Here is a 15,440-nt window from a genome sequence, read left to right as displayed (position 1 = left end):
GCATGCGCAGGGGCTATTTTAAGCCCGGCGCAAGCGCAGTTCGAACGGCATGGGGGCGCGCTTAATTTAAATACAAGCCGCCCCCTTGGAATTACGCGGGGATACGCCGGGCCATTTACACTATGCCGCCCCAAACTACGGAGCAAGTGTTTGGGGAATACAGCACTTGCTTCTGTAAGTTGGGGCGGCGTAGTGTAAATGGCTTACGCGACGCCGCCGCAGGATCTACGAGAATATGGCCCTATATTACCAAAAGTATTGGGATGCTTGAAATTACACGCACATGAACTTTAATGGCATCCCAGTCTTGGTCCATAAGGTTCATCATTGAGTTGGCCCACCCTTTGCAGCTATAACAGCTTCAACTTTGGGCCAACTCAATATTAAACCCTATGAGCTAAGACTGGGATGCCATTAAAGTTCATGTGCGTGTAAAGGCAGGCAGGCAGGCATCCCAATAGATAGATAGATTTTGTTTTAAAATCATGTATCATAATATAATTATTCCTTCCTTTTTGTGTGTGTGTGTGTATATATATATATATATATATATATATATATATATATATATGCAACGTATAAGGGATTAAGGGGATTATTATGGTGTCTTACACAAAAGTATAATTGAAACTACTATTTAAAAGAAGACAATATTTTATTACAGTAAATTCATTTCCCTTGGGAAATTGTGTTATATTTCTTCATCAATGTATATCCCATATGAACATTGTCCGTTAATTAATTAATTGACTGTAATAAAATATTGTCTTCTTTTAAATAATTGTTTCTATTATACTTTTGTGTAAGGCACCATAATAATCCCCTCAATCCCTTCTACGTTGCTACCATTATTGGGATGAGGTGCCGTATCTAACAGAGGACACACCAAACACCTTCACCACATATATATATATATATATATATATATATATATATATATATATATATATATATATATATATATAGAGAGAGAGAGAGAGAGAGAGAGAGAGAGGGGGATATATATATATCTATATAGATATATATAGATAGATATATATAGAGATAGATAAAAACTTATAAAAAAATCATAAAATAAATAATAATTCAGTAGTAGACAATCAAAAAACAACTACTTACCACTAAAGACAAAAAAAAAAAACCTATAAAAAATTATTTTACATATCCAAAAAAGAGTGGGAAGAAGTACAAACTTTTTTAATCCTACCCCCTTCTCCATAATAATAATAAATTATTCCCATCGCTATAAAGCAATAAAATAATTGATAATTCAAATATAATATACTAAATACCAATAATCTAGCTACACAATCATACACATATATGCATAGATACATGCACATACACAGGCAGAAAAAATAGAAAAAATAAATAAAAAATCAATAACAATATTAATATTTGCAAAAGAAAGGAAGTGATCTGTTTGGAATCCAAAACCACCTTAACCCCCCATCCCTGTAGTAATATAGAACAAGAAAAATTGGGTCATGGGACTTTAAATGGGGCATGGACGGGTTTGTAAAATTGTTAAGGATATCAATAGTAAAAGATCTATCACAGTCCCATCAAGGGAAATCTCTGTGGTCAAAAGAAATTGCTTAGTGATCAATCCGAAAAAGAAATTGAAGGAGTCAAATGTAAATTTAATAATGTAATATGTATCATAATATATAATACAGAGATCATACATACAGAGGCATAATACATGTAGTCATAATAACATTGATATAAAAAATATTCAAAATCCAGGACATGACCATTAAAAGCAATCACAATAAATTGACATATAGATACAGTAGACATGATTATCCAATAAAATGGGTAGATGAAAACAAAATGGTGATAAAACACATAATTGGGCAAGCTTGATCTTTGCATCCCTGAGCATTGACTCGACGCGTTTCTTGGCGTTTAAAGCCAGTCATCAGGAGTGGGGTGCATAGCAATAAGCTAGAGAGAAAAAGGAGGGGGGGAAGGGATAAACATACAGGTGAGTAGGTGCAATCTGCGTCATTTGAATCATGGTAGCAGCATAAGCGAGTTTGGTGGTATGGTATATTACCTTTATGTTAGGCCAAAAGTGGAATAACCCTTGCGTTCCAAATTAAGGAGTGGGATGATGTTTTTTTGCACACAAGTAAAAATCTGAGGGCCAGATCCACAGAGAGAGTACACCGGCGTATCTACTGATACGCCGGCGTACTTTAAAATTTCCCACGTCATATCTTTAGTTTGAATCCTCAAACCAAGATACAACGTCATCTGGGTTCGATCCGACAGGCGTATGGCTTCGTACGCCTTTGGATCGTAGATGCAATACTTCGGAGTCCGCTGGGTGGAGTTTGCGTAGTTTTCCGCGTCGGGTATGCAAATTAGCTATTTCCGACGATCCACGAACGTACGCGCGGCCGTCGCATTCTCTTACGTCGTCTCTAGTCGGCTTTTTCCGGCATATAGTTAAAGCTGTTTTTTTTTGCGGTGTATAGTTAGATTTGCCATGTTAAGTATGGCCGTCGTTCCCGTGTCGAAATTTGAATTTTTTCTTTTTTTTGCGTAAGTCGTCCGTGAATAGGGATGGACGTAAGTCACGTCTAAGTTTAAAAAATGACGTCCTTGCGACGTCATTTCGCGCAATGCGCAGCGGGAAATTTAGAAACGAAGCATGCGCAGTTCATTTGGCGCGGGGACGCGCTTCATTTAAATGAAATATGCCCCCTAATCGCCGATTTGAATTCTGCCGCCAGAGATACACTACGCCGCCGTAACTTACGGCGCAAATTCGTTGTGGATTTGAAACAAAGCCAAGTAAGTTACGGCGGCGCAGCGTATCTTAGATACGCTCCGCCGGTGCCGATCTATGTGGATCTGGCCCTGAGTTTTTTTGCTAGACATTTCTCTAAACCCTCCAACAAGTAAATAGATACCAAACACGTTAAGCCTTAAAATTGCGCACGCCTGTGAAATTGCAAAACAAAAAATAAAAATAAACGATACCTGAAATTCTCCATAGGCAAGGCTTTGAAAGCCTTACAGGTTATGGGGCAGATCCACAAAGAGAGTACGCCGACGTATCTAGTGATACGCCGGCGTGCTTTCAAATTTCCCACGTCGTATCTTTGTTTTGAATCCTCAAAACAAGATACGACGGCACCTGGGTTAGATCCGACAGGCGTACGTCTTTGTGCGCCTTCGGATCTTAGATGCAATTCTTCGGCGTCTGCTGGGTGGCGTTTTCGTCGTATTCCGCGTCTAATATGCAAATTAGCTATTTCCGACGATCCACAAACGTACGAGTGGCCGTCGCATTCTTTTACGTCAATTCCGTTCGGCTTTTTCCGGCCTATAGTTAAAGCTGCTATTTGGTGGCGTACGCAATGTTAAATATGGCCGTCGTTCCCGCGTCAAATTTGAAAATATTTTATTTTGTTTGCGTAAGTCGTCCATGAATCGGGCTGGACGTAATTTACGTCCACATCAAAACAATGACGTCCTTGCAACGTCATTTAGCGCAATGCACGGTGGGAAATTTAGGGACAGTGCATGCACAGTTCGTTCAGCGCGGGGATGCGCTTCTTTTAAATGAAACACTACTCGCCGATTTGAATTACGCGCCGTTATGCCGCGAGAGATACACTACGCCGCTGTAACTTACGGAGCGAATTCTTTGTGGATTCAAAGATTAAAAAAGTAAGTTACAGCGGCGTAGCGTATCTCACATACGCTACGCCCATGCAATTGTACGAGGATCTGCCCCTATCAGTTTAGAGTTACCTGTGAAGTATGAATTTTATTTATTTTTTAAAATTCATTTTTTGACACTTTTTTTTTAAATGTATTGGTATCACAAGACGGCTACGTGAAGTGAACATTTTGCATATACAGACAAAACATTAGCCCTGAGACTAACCGCTTTCGAACCAGCGCCGCAGTTTTACTGCAGCAGGTTGGCTCCCCTGGGCCAAACGACGTTACCTTATGTCGCTTCGCCTTTTGGCCACTAGGGGGGCCGATGCGAGTGCCGGGCGGGCGAGATGACCGCCGGGTACTTGCGATTGCTCGTGTAAACACATAGATCCTGGTTCTCTCAGGGGAGAGGAGACTGATCGTGTGTTCATACTAAGTATGAACACTGATCTGTCATCTCTCCTAGTCAGTCCTATCCCCCTACAGTTAGAACACATCTAGGGAACACAGTTAACCTCTTGATTGCCCCCTTCCCTGCCAGTGACATTTATACAGTAACAGTGCATTTTTTTAGCACTGATCGCTGTATAATTGTCACTGGTCCCAAAAAATTGTCAAAAGTGTCTGATCAGTTCGCCACAATATCGCAATCCCGATAAAAATCGCTGATCACCATCATTACTATTAAAAAATTATAATAATAATAAAAATGCCATAAATCTATCCCCTTTTTTGTAGACGCTATAACTTTTGCGCAAACCAATCAATATACGCTTATTGCGATTTTTATTACCAAAAATATGTAGAAGAATACATATCGGCGTAAACTGAAGAAATTATTATTTTTTTTTTTATTTGGGATATTTATTATAGTAAAAAGTAAAAGGTATTGGGGGTTATTTACGGAAGGCAAATCCACTTTGCACTACAAATGCAAAATGCACTTGAAATTGCACTGAAAGTGGCATTTTAGTTTTAGTCTTTTTTTAGTTGTCTCAATTGTTTTCGTTTTAGTCGTATTTTAATAGTATTCATTTAGTAGACGAAAAAATTTTTGTCGACAAAATTTGCAAAGCAGAGAATAAATTCCACCTCCCACAATACACTAAAACACTGGCTAGAAACACAGTTAACCCTTTGATCGCCCCTGATGTTTAACCCCTTCCCAGCCAGTGTTATTAATACAATGACAGTGCATATTTTTTGCCCTGCTCACTGTATTAGTGTCACTGATCCCCAAAAAGTGTCAACAGTGTCAGTTAGTGTCTGACTTCCACCGCAATATCACAGCCCCACTATAAGTCGCTGATCGCTGCCATTACTAGTAAAAAAAAAAAAACATAAAAATATCCCAAAGTCCCATAGTTTGTAGCCGCTATAACTTTTACGCAAACCAATCAATATACACGTTTTGGGATTTTTTTTTTATACCAATAATATGTAGCAGAATACATATTGGCCTAAATTTATGAAGAAGTTTTATTTTTTCAATTTTTTTATTGGATATGTTTTATAGCAAAAAGTAAAACATATGTTTTTTTTTCAAAATAGTTTTTTTTGTGTTAATAGCGCAAAAAAAATTAAACGCAGCGGTGATCAAATACCACCAAAAGAAAGCTCCATTTGTGAAAAAAAAAAGGACATAATAAATATTATTTAGGTACAGTGTCGCATTACCCCGCAATTGTCACCTAATGTAACACAGTGACGTATCGCAAAAAATGGTGGTTAAAATGGAGCGTTTCAACCACATGGTCTACCAGCTAAAGACCAAGATCAGTGGCACATAGACATGTGCACTGCCAAAAAAAATCTTTTTTTTCGTTTATGTTATTTTCGTTTTTTTTTCCCGTTTTATTCGTTTTTTGCTTTTTTCGCAAATCAAATGAAAAAATTCGGAGGTACGAAAAAAATGTAATTCGAAAATTCGGGATTTTGGAATTTCTAAAATTCTAAAATTAAAAAAAATCGAAAATTCCACAATTTCGAAAATTCAGATTTTTTTAATTTTCGAATTTTAAATTTTTTTATTTTTCGAATTTTTCATTTTCGAAAATGAAAAATTAGAAAATTAGAAATTTCAAAAATTAGAAAATTAGAAAATTCGGAATTTCGAAAATTCAAAAATTCCGAATTTCGAAAATTTGAAATTTCGAAAATTCATAAATTAGACATTTCGAAAATGAAAAATTTGTAAATTCGAAAAATAAAAAAATGTAAATTTGAAAAATTCGAAATTTGAAAAATCGAAAATGAAAAATTCGAAATTTCTAAAATTGAAAAATTCGAAAATAAGAAAAGAAAAATTCAAAATTTCGAAAATTCGGAACTTCGAAAATAAAAAAAAAAGATAATTCGGAAATTGAAAAATTCGGAAATAAGAAATAGAAAAATTAGAAAATAAAAAATTCGAAATTTCGAAAATTAGAGATTTTTAAAATAAAAAAAAAACGAAAAAATTCCGAAATTCGAAATTTCGGAAGTCTGAAAATTCGGAAATTGAAAAATACGAAAATTCGGAAATTCGAATATTCGAAAAACCGAAAATTCGGAAATTAAAAATTTTCGGAAGACCGAAAATTCGGAAATTCAACATTTCCGGAAGTCCGAAAATTTGTTAAAACGAAAATTTGAAATTAACAAATTTCCGAATTTTCGTTAAAAAACGAATTAGAAACTAAACGAATTGCACATGTCTAGTGGCACAACTCTGAGTAAATAGGGGCAGATCTGGGTTTTATAAGTTCCAAGGGTTATAAGATGATGGAATGTGTGTGTTTTGTATTAGCATAGGTTGGTGTGGACCCTCAGTACAGTGGTGTATTTAGGTTTTGTGCTGCCCTAGGCCTGACTAAACTCGTGCACCCCCTACTCTAAATATGACCCACCCCTTCCTGTCAAGGCCACACCCCTTGCTGTTTAAGACCCGCCCTCAGGCCCTCAGAACACTAGTTCTGAGGGCCTGGGGGGGCGGCAATTGATTCCCTTACTTTGCATAGAGTGTAGCGCAAGCTGGCGAGGACTGCTGCCCCCTGCAAAGTGCTGCCCTAAGCCTGGGCCTTGTTGGCCTAGGCCAGGGATACAGCGTTGCCTTAGTATCCTCAGTGCATTCAACGATGACTCTCAACCTAATCATTCCACTTTCACCATGAATTAACCTCACAATGTAAACAAAAATACATGATATGCCCATACCTCCCAACATTTAAAAAGTCCACTGAGGGACAGTTGTTGAGCGGGGGGGAATCAAAGTTGTTGAGCGGGGGGGGATGCCTCTAACCTGTGCACAGGGTGTCTCCTCCCTCCTCCTCCTCCTACAGTACTGCCCATTCAGCTCCTCTCGCCTCCTTTTAAAGTACTGCCCAATCAGCTCCGCTCGCCTCCTCCTACAGTACTGCCCATTCAGCTCCTCTCGCCTCCTTTTACAGTACTGCCCAATCAGCTCCGCTCGCCTCCTCCTACAGTACTGCCCATTCAGCTCCACTCGCTTGTTGAGCAGAGGGGGGGGGGGTTTGCTTGCAGTTTGTTCCTCAGTGCGGGAAAATTAACCCTTTCGCGGGACTGCGGGAATATGCAGTCAGTGCGGGAAAATCCCAGAATCTGTGCGTGTTGGGAGGAATGTATGCCTTTCTAGACAAAACTATAAAGAGCAATAGAGCACAATAGGACGTTAACCACCACAAAGCAATGAGCATTGAAAGCTGCTTTGGGTCGACCATTTATTTTTAAGACCTCCCTTTAATTTAAGGTGACCAGATTTTCAAAATGAAATTCGGGGATATATATATATATATATATATATATATATTATTTTTTTTTATTGGCAAACGGAAAACAATTTTATAAGCATATTTTCCTCAAATTATATATGCAGTGTATGTGTTTATGGAATGATTGTATGATATATGTGTTATTTCTCACATGTCCGTGAGATAAATAAAAGATACTTCTTAGAATTTGAGGGGATATGACTACCAAATGTTAAGAAGATAAGAAATAAAAAATGGATAAACTTTATCTACCTATTTGGGATTAGGTGCCTTTTTCTTGGGTGAATCTATACATTTTGGACCATACCTATATAAAAGAAATAAAAAATGTTTCAATGCATATTTTGTAATTTATTCTTACCAAAGTAGTGCAGAGGTGCGCTATGTACAGAGTGCTGAGTTCAGAGGTGCGCTATGTACATAGTGCTGAGTTCAGAGGTGCGCTATGTACAGAGTGCTGAATTCAGAGGTGCGTTATGTTCAGAGTGCTAAGTTCAGAGGTGCGCTATGTACAGAGTGCTGAGTTCAGGGGTGCGCTATGTACAGAGTGCTGAGTTCAGAAGTGCGCTATGTACAGAGTGCTGAATTTAGAGGTGCGCTATGTACAGAGTGCTGAATTCAGAGGTGCGCTATGTACAGAGTGCTAAGTTCAGAGGTGCGCTATGTACAGAGTGCTGAGATCAGAGGTGCACTATGTACAGAGTGCTGAGATCAGAGGTGCACTATGTACAGAGTGCTGAGTTCAGAGGTGCGCTATGTACAGAGTGCTAAGTTCAGAGGTGCGCTATGTACAGAGTGCTAAGTTCAGAGCTGCGCTATGTACAGAGTGCTGAGTTCAGAGGTGCGCTATGTACAGAGTGAAAAGTTCAGAGGTGCGCTATGTACAGAGTGCTGAGTTCAGGGGTGCGCTATGTGCAAAGTTTAGTGGTACACCCATAGATGGTTTGAATCTTAGCCAGTCCCTGCTAAACTAGGCAAGATTCTAATCATCTATGAGTGGCTTAACTGACTATCTGACACTGGCATCAGCAGTGACACTAATATAATGATCAGCTAAGGGAGAGGAGTGAAGAGCATATGGCAGTGGGTAGTATGTGCAGGAGATAAGTGCGGAGTATATGGCGGTGAGTAGTATGTGCAGGATGGTGTCAGTAGGGCAGTGAATAGTGCTGAATCTAGCCCCAGGAGGAGAAGAGGCTGTCAGCTGCTTCATTGAAAGCCACACAGGGAGATTGGTGCTGAACACAGGGACAAAACCAGGGGAAAAAAATTGGTCCAGGGACAGTGTCTTCAGTCTGGGGACTGTCCCCGGAAACTGGGGACGTCTCGTCACACTACTTTATTTATACTATAGATCGTGGATCACATTTATGATTAATTTCACCTCACTTCTGTTTCAGGAGACCAATAGAATGTTCAAATCATTCAGAAAATTTTATAGGATCATTATATGTTGTACAGTTATCGTGGTGTTTAGCTGCATCATGTACCTACGCTTCAGTCAGGTAGGTTCTTTGTTGTAGAACTCACACTTTAAATTGTGTCTGTAGATATGACTAAGTGTGTAACAGTAGAAATGTTAACATTTCCCATCAGCTTTCAAACTTTCACTTTTTCAATGCAAAAATTAATTTGTTATCTGCCCGTGGAAACATTGGGCACATTGCCACAACAACGGAAAACAAAACCATCGACCAACAAATAACTGAGATAATGACCAGGATAAACGCTACAATCTCCCAAAAGGACACCATGCATTTTAATGAAACCACCAGTGCGATGAACAGCAAAGCAAAAATAATGAACTATAAACCTAGTTATTGTGTTGGAGACACCTTGAGTGTTCAGGTTGAGATGTTCAATTATTTGGGGAAAAGGAAGACTTATGGAGGAGACTTCTTACGAGTCCGGATCTTTTCACCAAAGCTTGGAGCTGGAGCTTCTGGAAGAATCGAGGATTTCAATAATGGAACTTACAATATTTATTTTACATTATTTTGGGAAGGAAAAATACAAATATCTATTCTCCTAATGCATCCCAGTGAAGGGGTCGCTCTATTGTGGAAAGCGCGGAATATGGGATACAATTATATCAGCTACACAGGAAAATTCCTTAATAAAAACCAGGAAGTGCATACAGAATGTGGCTTTTACTTGAATTCCCAACACGAAAATTGTGAATATACAGATAAGAAATATAGAGAAGTTTTCTACTGTATCAAGTTACCAGAAGTACCCTGTGAGGCTTTCATATCATTAAAAAGTGGGAACACACCTTATACATATCTCACCAACGTGAACAAGACACTTTTTCCACGTAAGTACTTCCTAAGATTACTTTTTATTACTGGGATAGTTTGCATTTTAGTTAAAGGCATAGGCGTGCGCAGCCCATTACATTAGGGTGTGCACCCCAAAGCTCAAACACACGTGTGTGTGTATATATATATATATATATACACACACACACACACACACACACGCACACACACACACACATGCGCTTTTAGAAATAAATTGGTACATGTGCACAGGTTTTTTTGTTCAGTTTGCTGGTTGGAGGGAGGGCTGAGAAGGGTGTAGGAGGGAGGGCTGAGAGAAAGAGAGGTGTAGGAGGGAGGGCTGAGAGAAAGAGAGGTGTAGGAGGGAGGGCTGAGAGAGGGAGAAAGAGGTGTAGGAGAGAGGGCTGAGAGAGGGAGAGAGGTGTAGGAGGGCTGAGAGAGGGAGAGAGAGGTGTAGGAGGGCTGAGAGAGAGGTGTAGGAGGGAGGGCTGAGAGAGGTGTAGGAGGGAGGGCTAAGAGAGGTGTAGGAGGGAGGGCGGGCTGAGGGAGGTGTAGGAGGGAGGGCTGAGAGAGTGAGAGGTGTAGGAGGGAGGGCTGAGAGAGGGAGAGAGAGGAAGAGAGAGGTGTAGGAGGGAGGGCTGAGAGAGAGAGAAAGGTGTAGGAGGGAGGGCTGAGAGAGAGAGAGGTGTAGGAGGGAGGGCTGAGAGAGAGGTGTAGGAGGGAGGGCTGAGAGAGGTGTAGGAGGGAGGGCTGAGAGAGGGAGAGGTGTAGGAGGGAGGGCTGAGAGAGGGAGAGGTGTAGGAGGGAGGGCTGAGAGAGAGGGGGGCTGAGAGAGAGGGGGCTGAGAGAGATGGGTGGGCTGAGAGATGGGTGGGCTGAGAGATGGGTGGGCTGAGAGAGAAGGGAGGGCACTTAGAGAGAGGGGGGCTGAGAGAATATGGTGGGCTGATAGAAACGGGTTGGCTGAGAGAGGGGGGGCAGAGAGAATAGGGAGGGCTAAGAGAGAAGGGAGGGGGCTTAGAGAGAGGAGGCTGAGAGAATAGGGTGGGCTAATAGAGATGGGTTGGCTGAGAGAGGGGGGGCTGAGAGAATAGGGAGGGCTAGGAGAGAAGGGAGCTGAGAGAATAGGGAGGGCTGAGAGACGGGGCTGAGAGAGAAAGCAGGGGGGCTTAGAGAGAGGGGGGTGGCTGAGAGTATAGGGATGGCTAAGAGAGGGGGGATGGCTGAGAGAGAAGGGATGGGTCTGATTGAGAGGGGAGGGCTTAGAGGAGAGGGGCTGAGAGAGAGGGGAGGAGACTTAGAGAGAGGGGGGCTGAGAAAGAAGGGAGGGGGCTTAGAGAGAGGAGGAGAGCTGAGATAGCAGGGAGGGGGCTTAGAGAGAGGAGGAGAGCTGAGATAGCAGGGAGGGGGGCTTAGAGAGAGGAGGAGAGCTGAGAGAGAAGGGAGGGGGCTAAGAGAGAGGGAAGGGCTGAGAGAGAAGGGAGGGGGCTGAGAAAGCAGGGAGGGGGGCTTTGAGAGAGGGGGGCTGATGGAGAAGTGAGGTGGGCTTTGAGAGAAGTGAGGGGGCTAAGAGAGAAGGGAGGGGGCTTAGAGAGAAGAGAGGGGGACTTGGAGCAAGGGGGGTTTGGAGCGAGGGGGGCTTGGAGAGAAGAGAGGGTGGCTGAGAGAGGGTGGCTTGGAGAGAGGGGGAGGGGGGCTTGGAGAGAGGGAGGGGGGAGGTGGGGGGTAAATAAGAGACCCCTAGCCCGGTTCCTGCAGTCCCACCTTTGTCCCAGTCTCTGTCTGCAGGTGTGTATACTATGATGACAGACAGTACCTTCAATAACATGATGCCGTCCAATTCCAGCGGCTCCCGCATCAACCTGCACCTCCTGTCCATCCTCTGTGACAGCTGTGTGTCCCCAGTGAGCGGCGAGCCTGTCTGTCCTCCAGCTCCGGGCCTCGAATCAGAGCGCGGAGGGGAACTTGAAGCAGTCCATGCTCTGGAAGCATGGGGTACGCTGCGCCCGCTTTCCTCCTGGGGGAGGCGGGGTCAGGGAACGAGGTCAAGGAGGAGGCGGTGCGGGCTCTCGGCTTATCTGCGCTCCCTCCCCAAGGGTGTGTGCTGCTCATTGCTGCTCACTGCCACCGCACACATTTCTGGTGCTAGACAGCCGCGTAGAGGACGAGGCGCATTAACAAGCTCCATGCGCCCTCTCCTAGTAGAGAGCGCCGGCCCTGGGTGTGCCTGGGCATTAGGGTGTGCCCAGGCACACCCGGCTCACCCCGTGCGCACACCTATGGTTAAAGGGGTTGTAAAGGTAAAAAAAAAACAAAAAAACTAAATAGCTTCCTTTACCTTAGTGCAGTCCTCCATTACCTACCTCATCCTTCCATTTTGCTTTTAAATGTCCTTATTTCTTCTGAGAAATCCTCACTTCCTGTTCTTCTGTCTGTAACTCCACACAGTAATGCAAGGCTTTCTCCCTGGTGTGGAGAAAGCCTCTTGAGTGGGGAGGGGGCGAGCAGGAGGGTCAGGACGCTCTCTACTTTGCAGATAGAAAAAGGAGCTGTGTGTTAGTGGGCATCCTGACACTCCTGCTCGCCCCCTCCCTTGTTTCGTGCATCATACTGGCTGCTAGGTCGGTGACAGAGGCCTATCCGGGTGTGCAAAAAATCCGCTGACAGAAAGTGGTATTTGTCTTTTGAATCCTAAAGTTCCTCAGTGATCTGCAATAAGGTATCTGAACTTCCCCTAACTCTCCATTCCTCTACTGCTACTACTACAAGTTTCGTTTATTAAAAGCATTTGGAAAAAGACTAATGCCACGTACACACGATCCTTTTTCGGCATAAAAAAAAAACGATGTTTTTAAAAACGTCATTTAAAATGATGGTGTGTGGGCTTCACATCGTTTTTCGGCTTCTGAATTTTTTTTCGAACATGCTGCATTTTTTCTCGTCGTTTTTTAAAATGTCGTTTTTCGTGTTGTTAAAAAGGATCGTGTGTGGGCAAAAACAACTTTTAAACCTGCGCATGCCCAAAAGCAAGTTATGAGATGGGAGCGCTCGTTCAGGTAAAACTACCATTCATAATGGAGTAAGCACATTCATCACGCTGTAAGAGACAAAAAAGCGCAAATCGTCTTTTACTAACAAGGAATCGGCTAAAAGCAGCCCAAAGGCGAATAGAACTTCCCCTTTAGAGTGCCGTCCTACGTGTTGTACGTCACCGCGCTTTGTTCATCATTTTTCAAAAACAATGGTGTGTGGGCAGCATATTCTTTAATGATGAAGTTGGAAAAACTTTGTTTTTTGGACCTTCTGAAAAACTTCAGTTTTTTTCATGCCGAAAAATGATCGTGTGTACACGGCATAAGTGATTGGTGTATACATCTGTAGCGCTCACCCCCGAAGGAGCCGCTGGTTAGAATAGGGATGGCGTGTTACCTCTGTGAGCGTCTAGGGGTAATGATGAGATGATGAGAGCAATGATGGAATGTCCAAGCGGCAGGTGTCTTTTTTTTGTAGCTTTTTTTCACCCAACACGGCAAAACAGTAACTTGAGGTAGATAGGAAAAGATGGGTGAAAGAGGAGAATTGCAGATTCAGCCTTGAACAATACAGAAGCAATCCTGCTTCAAAACGATACTCTACTTTCGTCGCCCCTCAGCCGAGGGGGTATAGTGTATCTGGACAGGCCTCTCACACCGACCTGGCAGCCAGGGTATCACTCGGAGCACTGGGAAGAAGAACAAGTCTCTGCCACAGACCTGGTGCAAATGAATATCAGGGAAGAACCTCTGCCACAGGCCCTTCCCCCGAATGTAGAATTATGAAGTGAATCTTCCTCAGTGAATTTAGTGCCTGAATCTCCCTCAGGTAGTTTTCCTCAACTGGTCAACGACTGACAGGTTGCCAACAGACAAACTCTCAATGTCCGGTCATCTTGATCCCCGGTGGATTGTCCAGGCCCTGTTGGATCGCCTGCCTCCGGGCTCTCCTCAGACTGACTCCCCACCGAACAGCACAACTCGCTTGGGATCTTCTCTCAAAGTTGGGGAACCCAATAGATCACTGGGGTCCCGCCATAGCTTCAGTTGCTCCGGGCAAGCATGGTCCCGGAACTAAGAACACTGCGTAGCATGTGCGCCCCGGCCTGGTAGGCCATATCGCCGGGGCCCGTGATGTGCGTACACCCTGAAGGTGGGTGCCGCACCTGGAACCAACACCAGAAGACCCCACAAAATGGCGTCCACTCAAGAAATACCCTCCCCCAGCATGCCCCGCGAGGGAAAACTCCTCCCGATTGGCTGCTGGCAAGAGGTGCTCCTGACTGAACTCCACTGCTGCCACCTGTCGCCCTGAGGTGGAAAGGCACCTCTGGAACACAGAATAAACTGACAGTACAGCCCAGCCAGAGCAGAGGCCTAATTTACACAAATCAGCTGGATGAGAGTTAACTAACTCTCTCATCCCCCTCTAAATTTAAAATAGCACCTGGACTGAAAGTACACAGGCGCTACACATCTGTTCGACATTCTTTTTCCAATATAGGCTCTTAGTTCTGAAACTGTGATAGGAGGGGTAACGGCAGGAACCAAACTTATTCTCAGCAGCTCCTACTGCATTCATCCCAACCGCCCCGGATTTTGCGAAAAAGCCCCGCGATTCGCGAGAAAACTTGCGTTCCTGCGAGCAGTGCTGTTGGCCCGCGACACCCCCCCCGCGATAAATCGCGCGGTCCCGTGATGGGCGCCAACCCCCCCCGTTCAACAACTTTGATCCACGGAATTCCCCCCCCGCTCAACAACTTTGCTACTTTGATCTCCGCGGACCCCCCGCTCAACAACTTTGATCCGCAAACCCCCCCCCCGCTCAACAGCTCTGATCCACGAGATTCTCCCGATAAATTCTCCCGATAAATCGCGCGGTCCCGTGATGGGCGCCAACCCCCCCGTTCAACAACTTTGATCCACGGAATTCCCCCCCCGCTCAACAACTTTGATCCGCCCTCCCCCCCGCTCAACAACTTTGATCTGCACCCCCCCCCCCTCAACAACTTCGTTTGTGGGGTATGCTTATTTGTCCCTCATTCTGAAGTTGAAAAGTTGGGTGGTATGCTACTGGCTTAGTGCTACATCTTCTATATCAGGGGTGGCAAACTCAATTTCATCGTGGGCCGCATCAGCATTATGATTACCCTCAAAAGGGCCGGTTGTATCTGTAAGATTAGATGTCCAGCGCATCCCCTCCCCTTACATTAGATGCCAAGATCCACCCCACCATCAGAAGTTGAGTCCCTCACTCTCCCTTATATCACAGTGCACCTCCCTTTCCTTATGCTGCGGCTGGGAAAAAGCTGAATGCATTGCTTGAAAGCAGAAAGTAAGGGTCTGGAGGAGGACTGGAGCTTTCCTGCAGCTGCAGGAGAGATGCGAGGACCACAGGAAATGGCCGGATTCGGCCCGCAGGCCTTGTGTTTGACACCTGTGTTCTATATGGTCCATTAGCAAATCTCCATATTACCATAAGTATTGTGACGCCTGCCTTTACACGCACATGAACTTTAATGGCTTCCCAGTCTTTGTCCGTAGGGTTCAATATTGAATTGGCCCACCCTTTGCAGCTAGGGTTGCCACCTGTACGGGATTCACCTGGACAGTACGGGTTTTGAATCATGTGTCCGGGTCTCCTTCCGCCTACTACCTGGACACATGATTCA

General features: G+C 43.8%; 1 protein-coding gene across 1 annotated transcript in view; it reads left to right on the top strand.

Moving 5' to 3' along the window:
- The window catches only part of LOC120918335, a 101,088-nt gene that overhangs the window by 24,336 nt on the left and 61,312 nt on the right, over nucleotides 1-15,440 (top strand). Inside the window, exons 5-7 of the mRNA XM_040329874.1 lie at nucleotides 8,855-8,959; nucleotides 9,051-9,771; nucleotides 11,525-11,640. Of these exons, the coding sequence (XP_040185808.1) occupies nucleotides 8,855-8,959; nucleotides 9,051-9,771; nucleotides 11,525-11,640 (942 nt within the window). The remainder of the gene's footprint in view (nucleotides 1-8,854; nucleotides 8,960-9,050; nucleotides 9,772-11,524; nucleotides 11,641-15,440) is intronic.

Source organism: Rana temporaria, chromosome 12, assembly GCF_905171775.1.
Source record: "Rana temporaria chromosome 12, aRanTem1.1, whole genome shotgun sequence".
NCBI lineage: Eukaryota > Metazoa > Chordata > Amphibia > Anura > Ranidae > Rana > Rana temporaria.
This window is presented reverse-complemented; position numbering and strand designations above follow the sequence as displayed.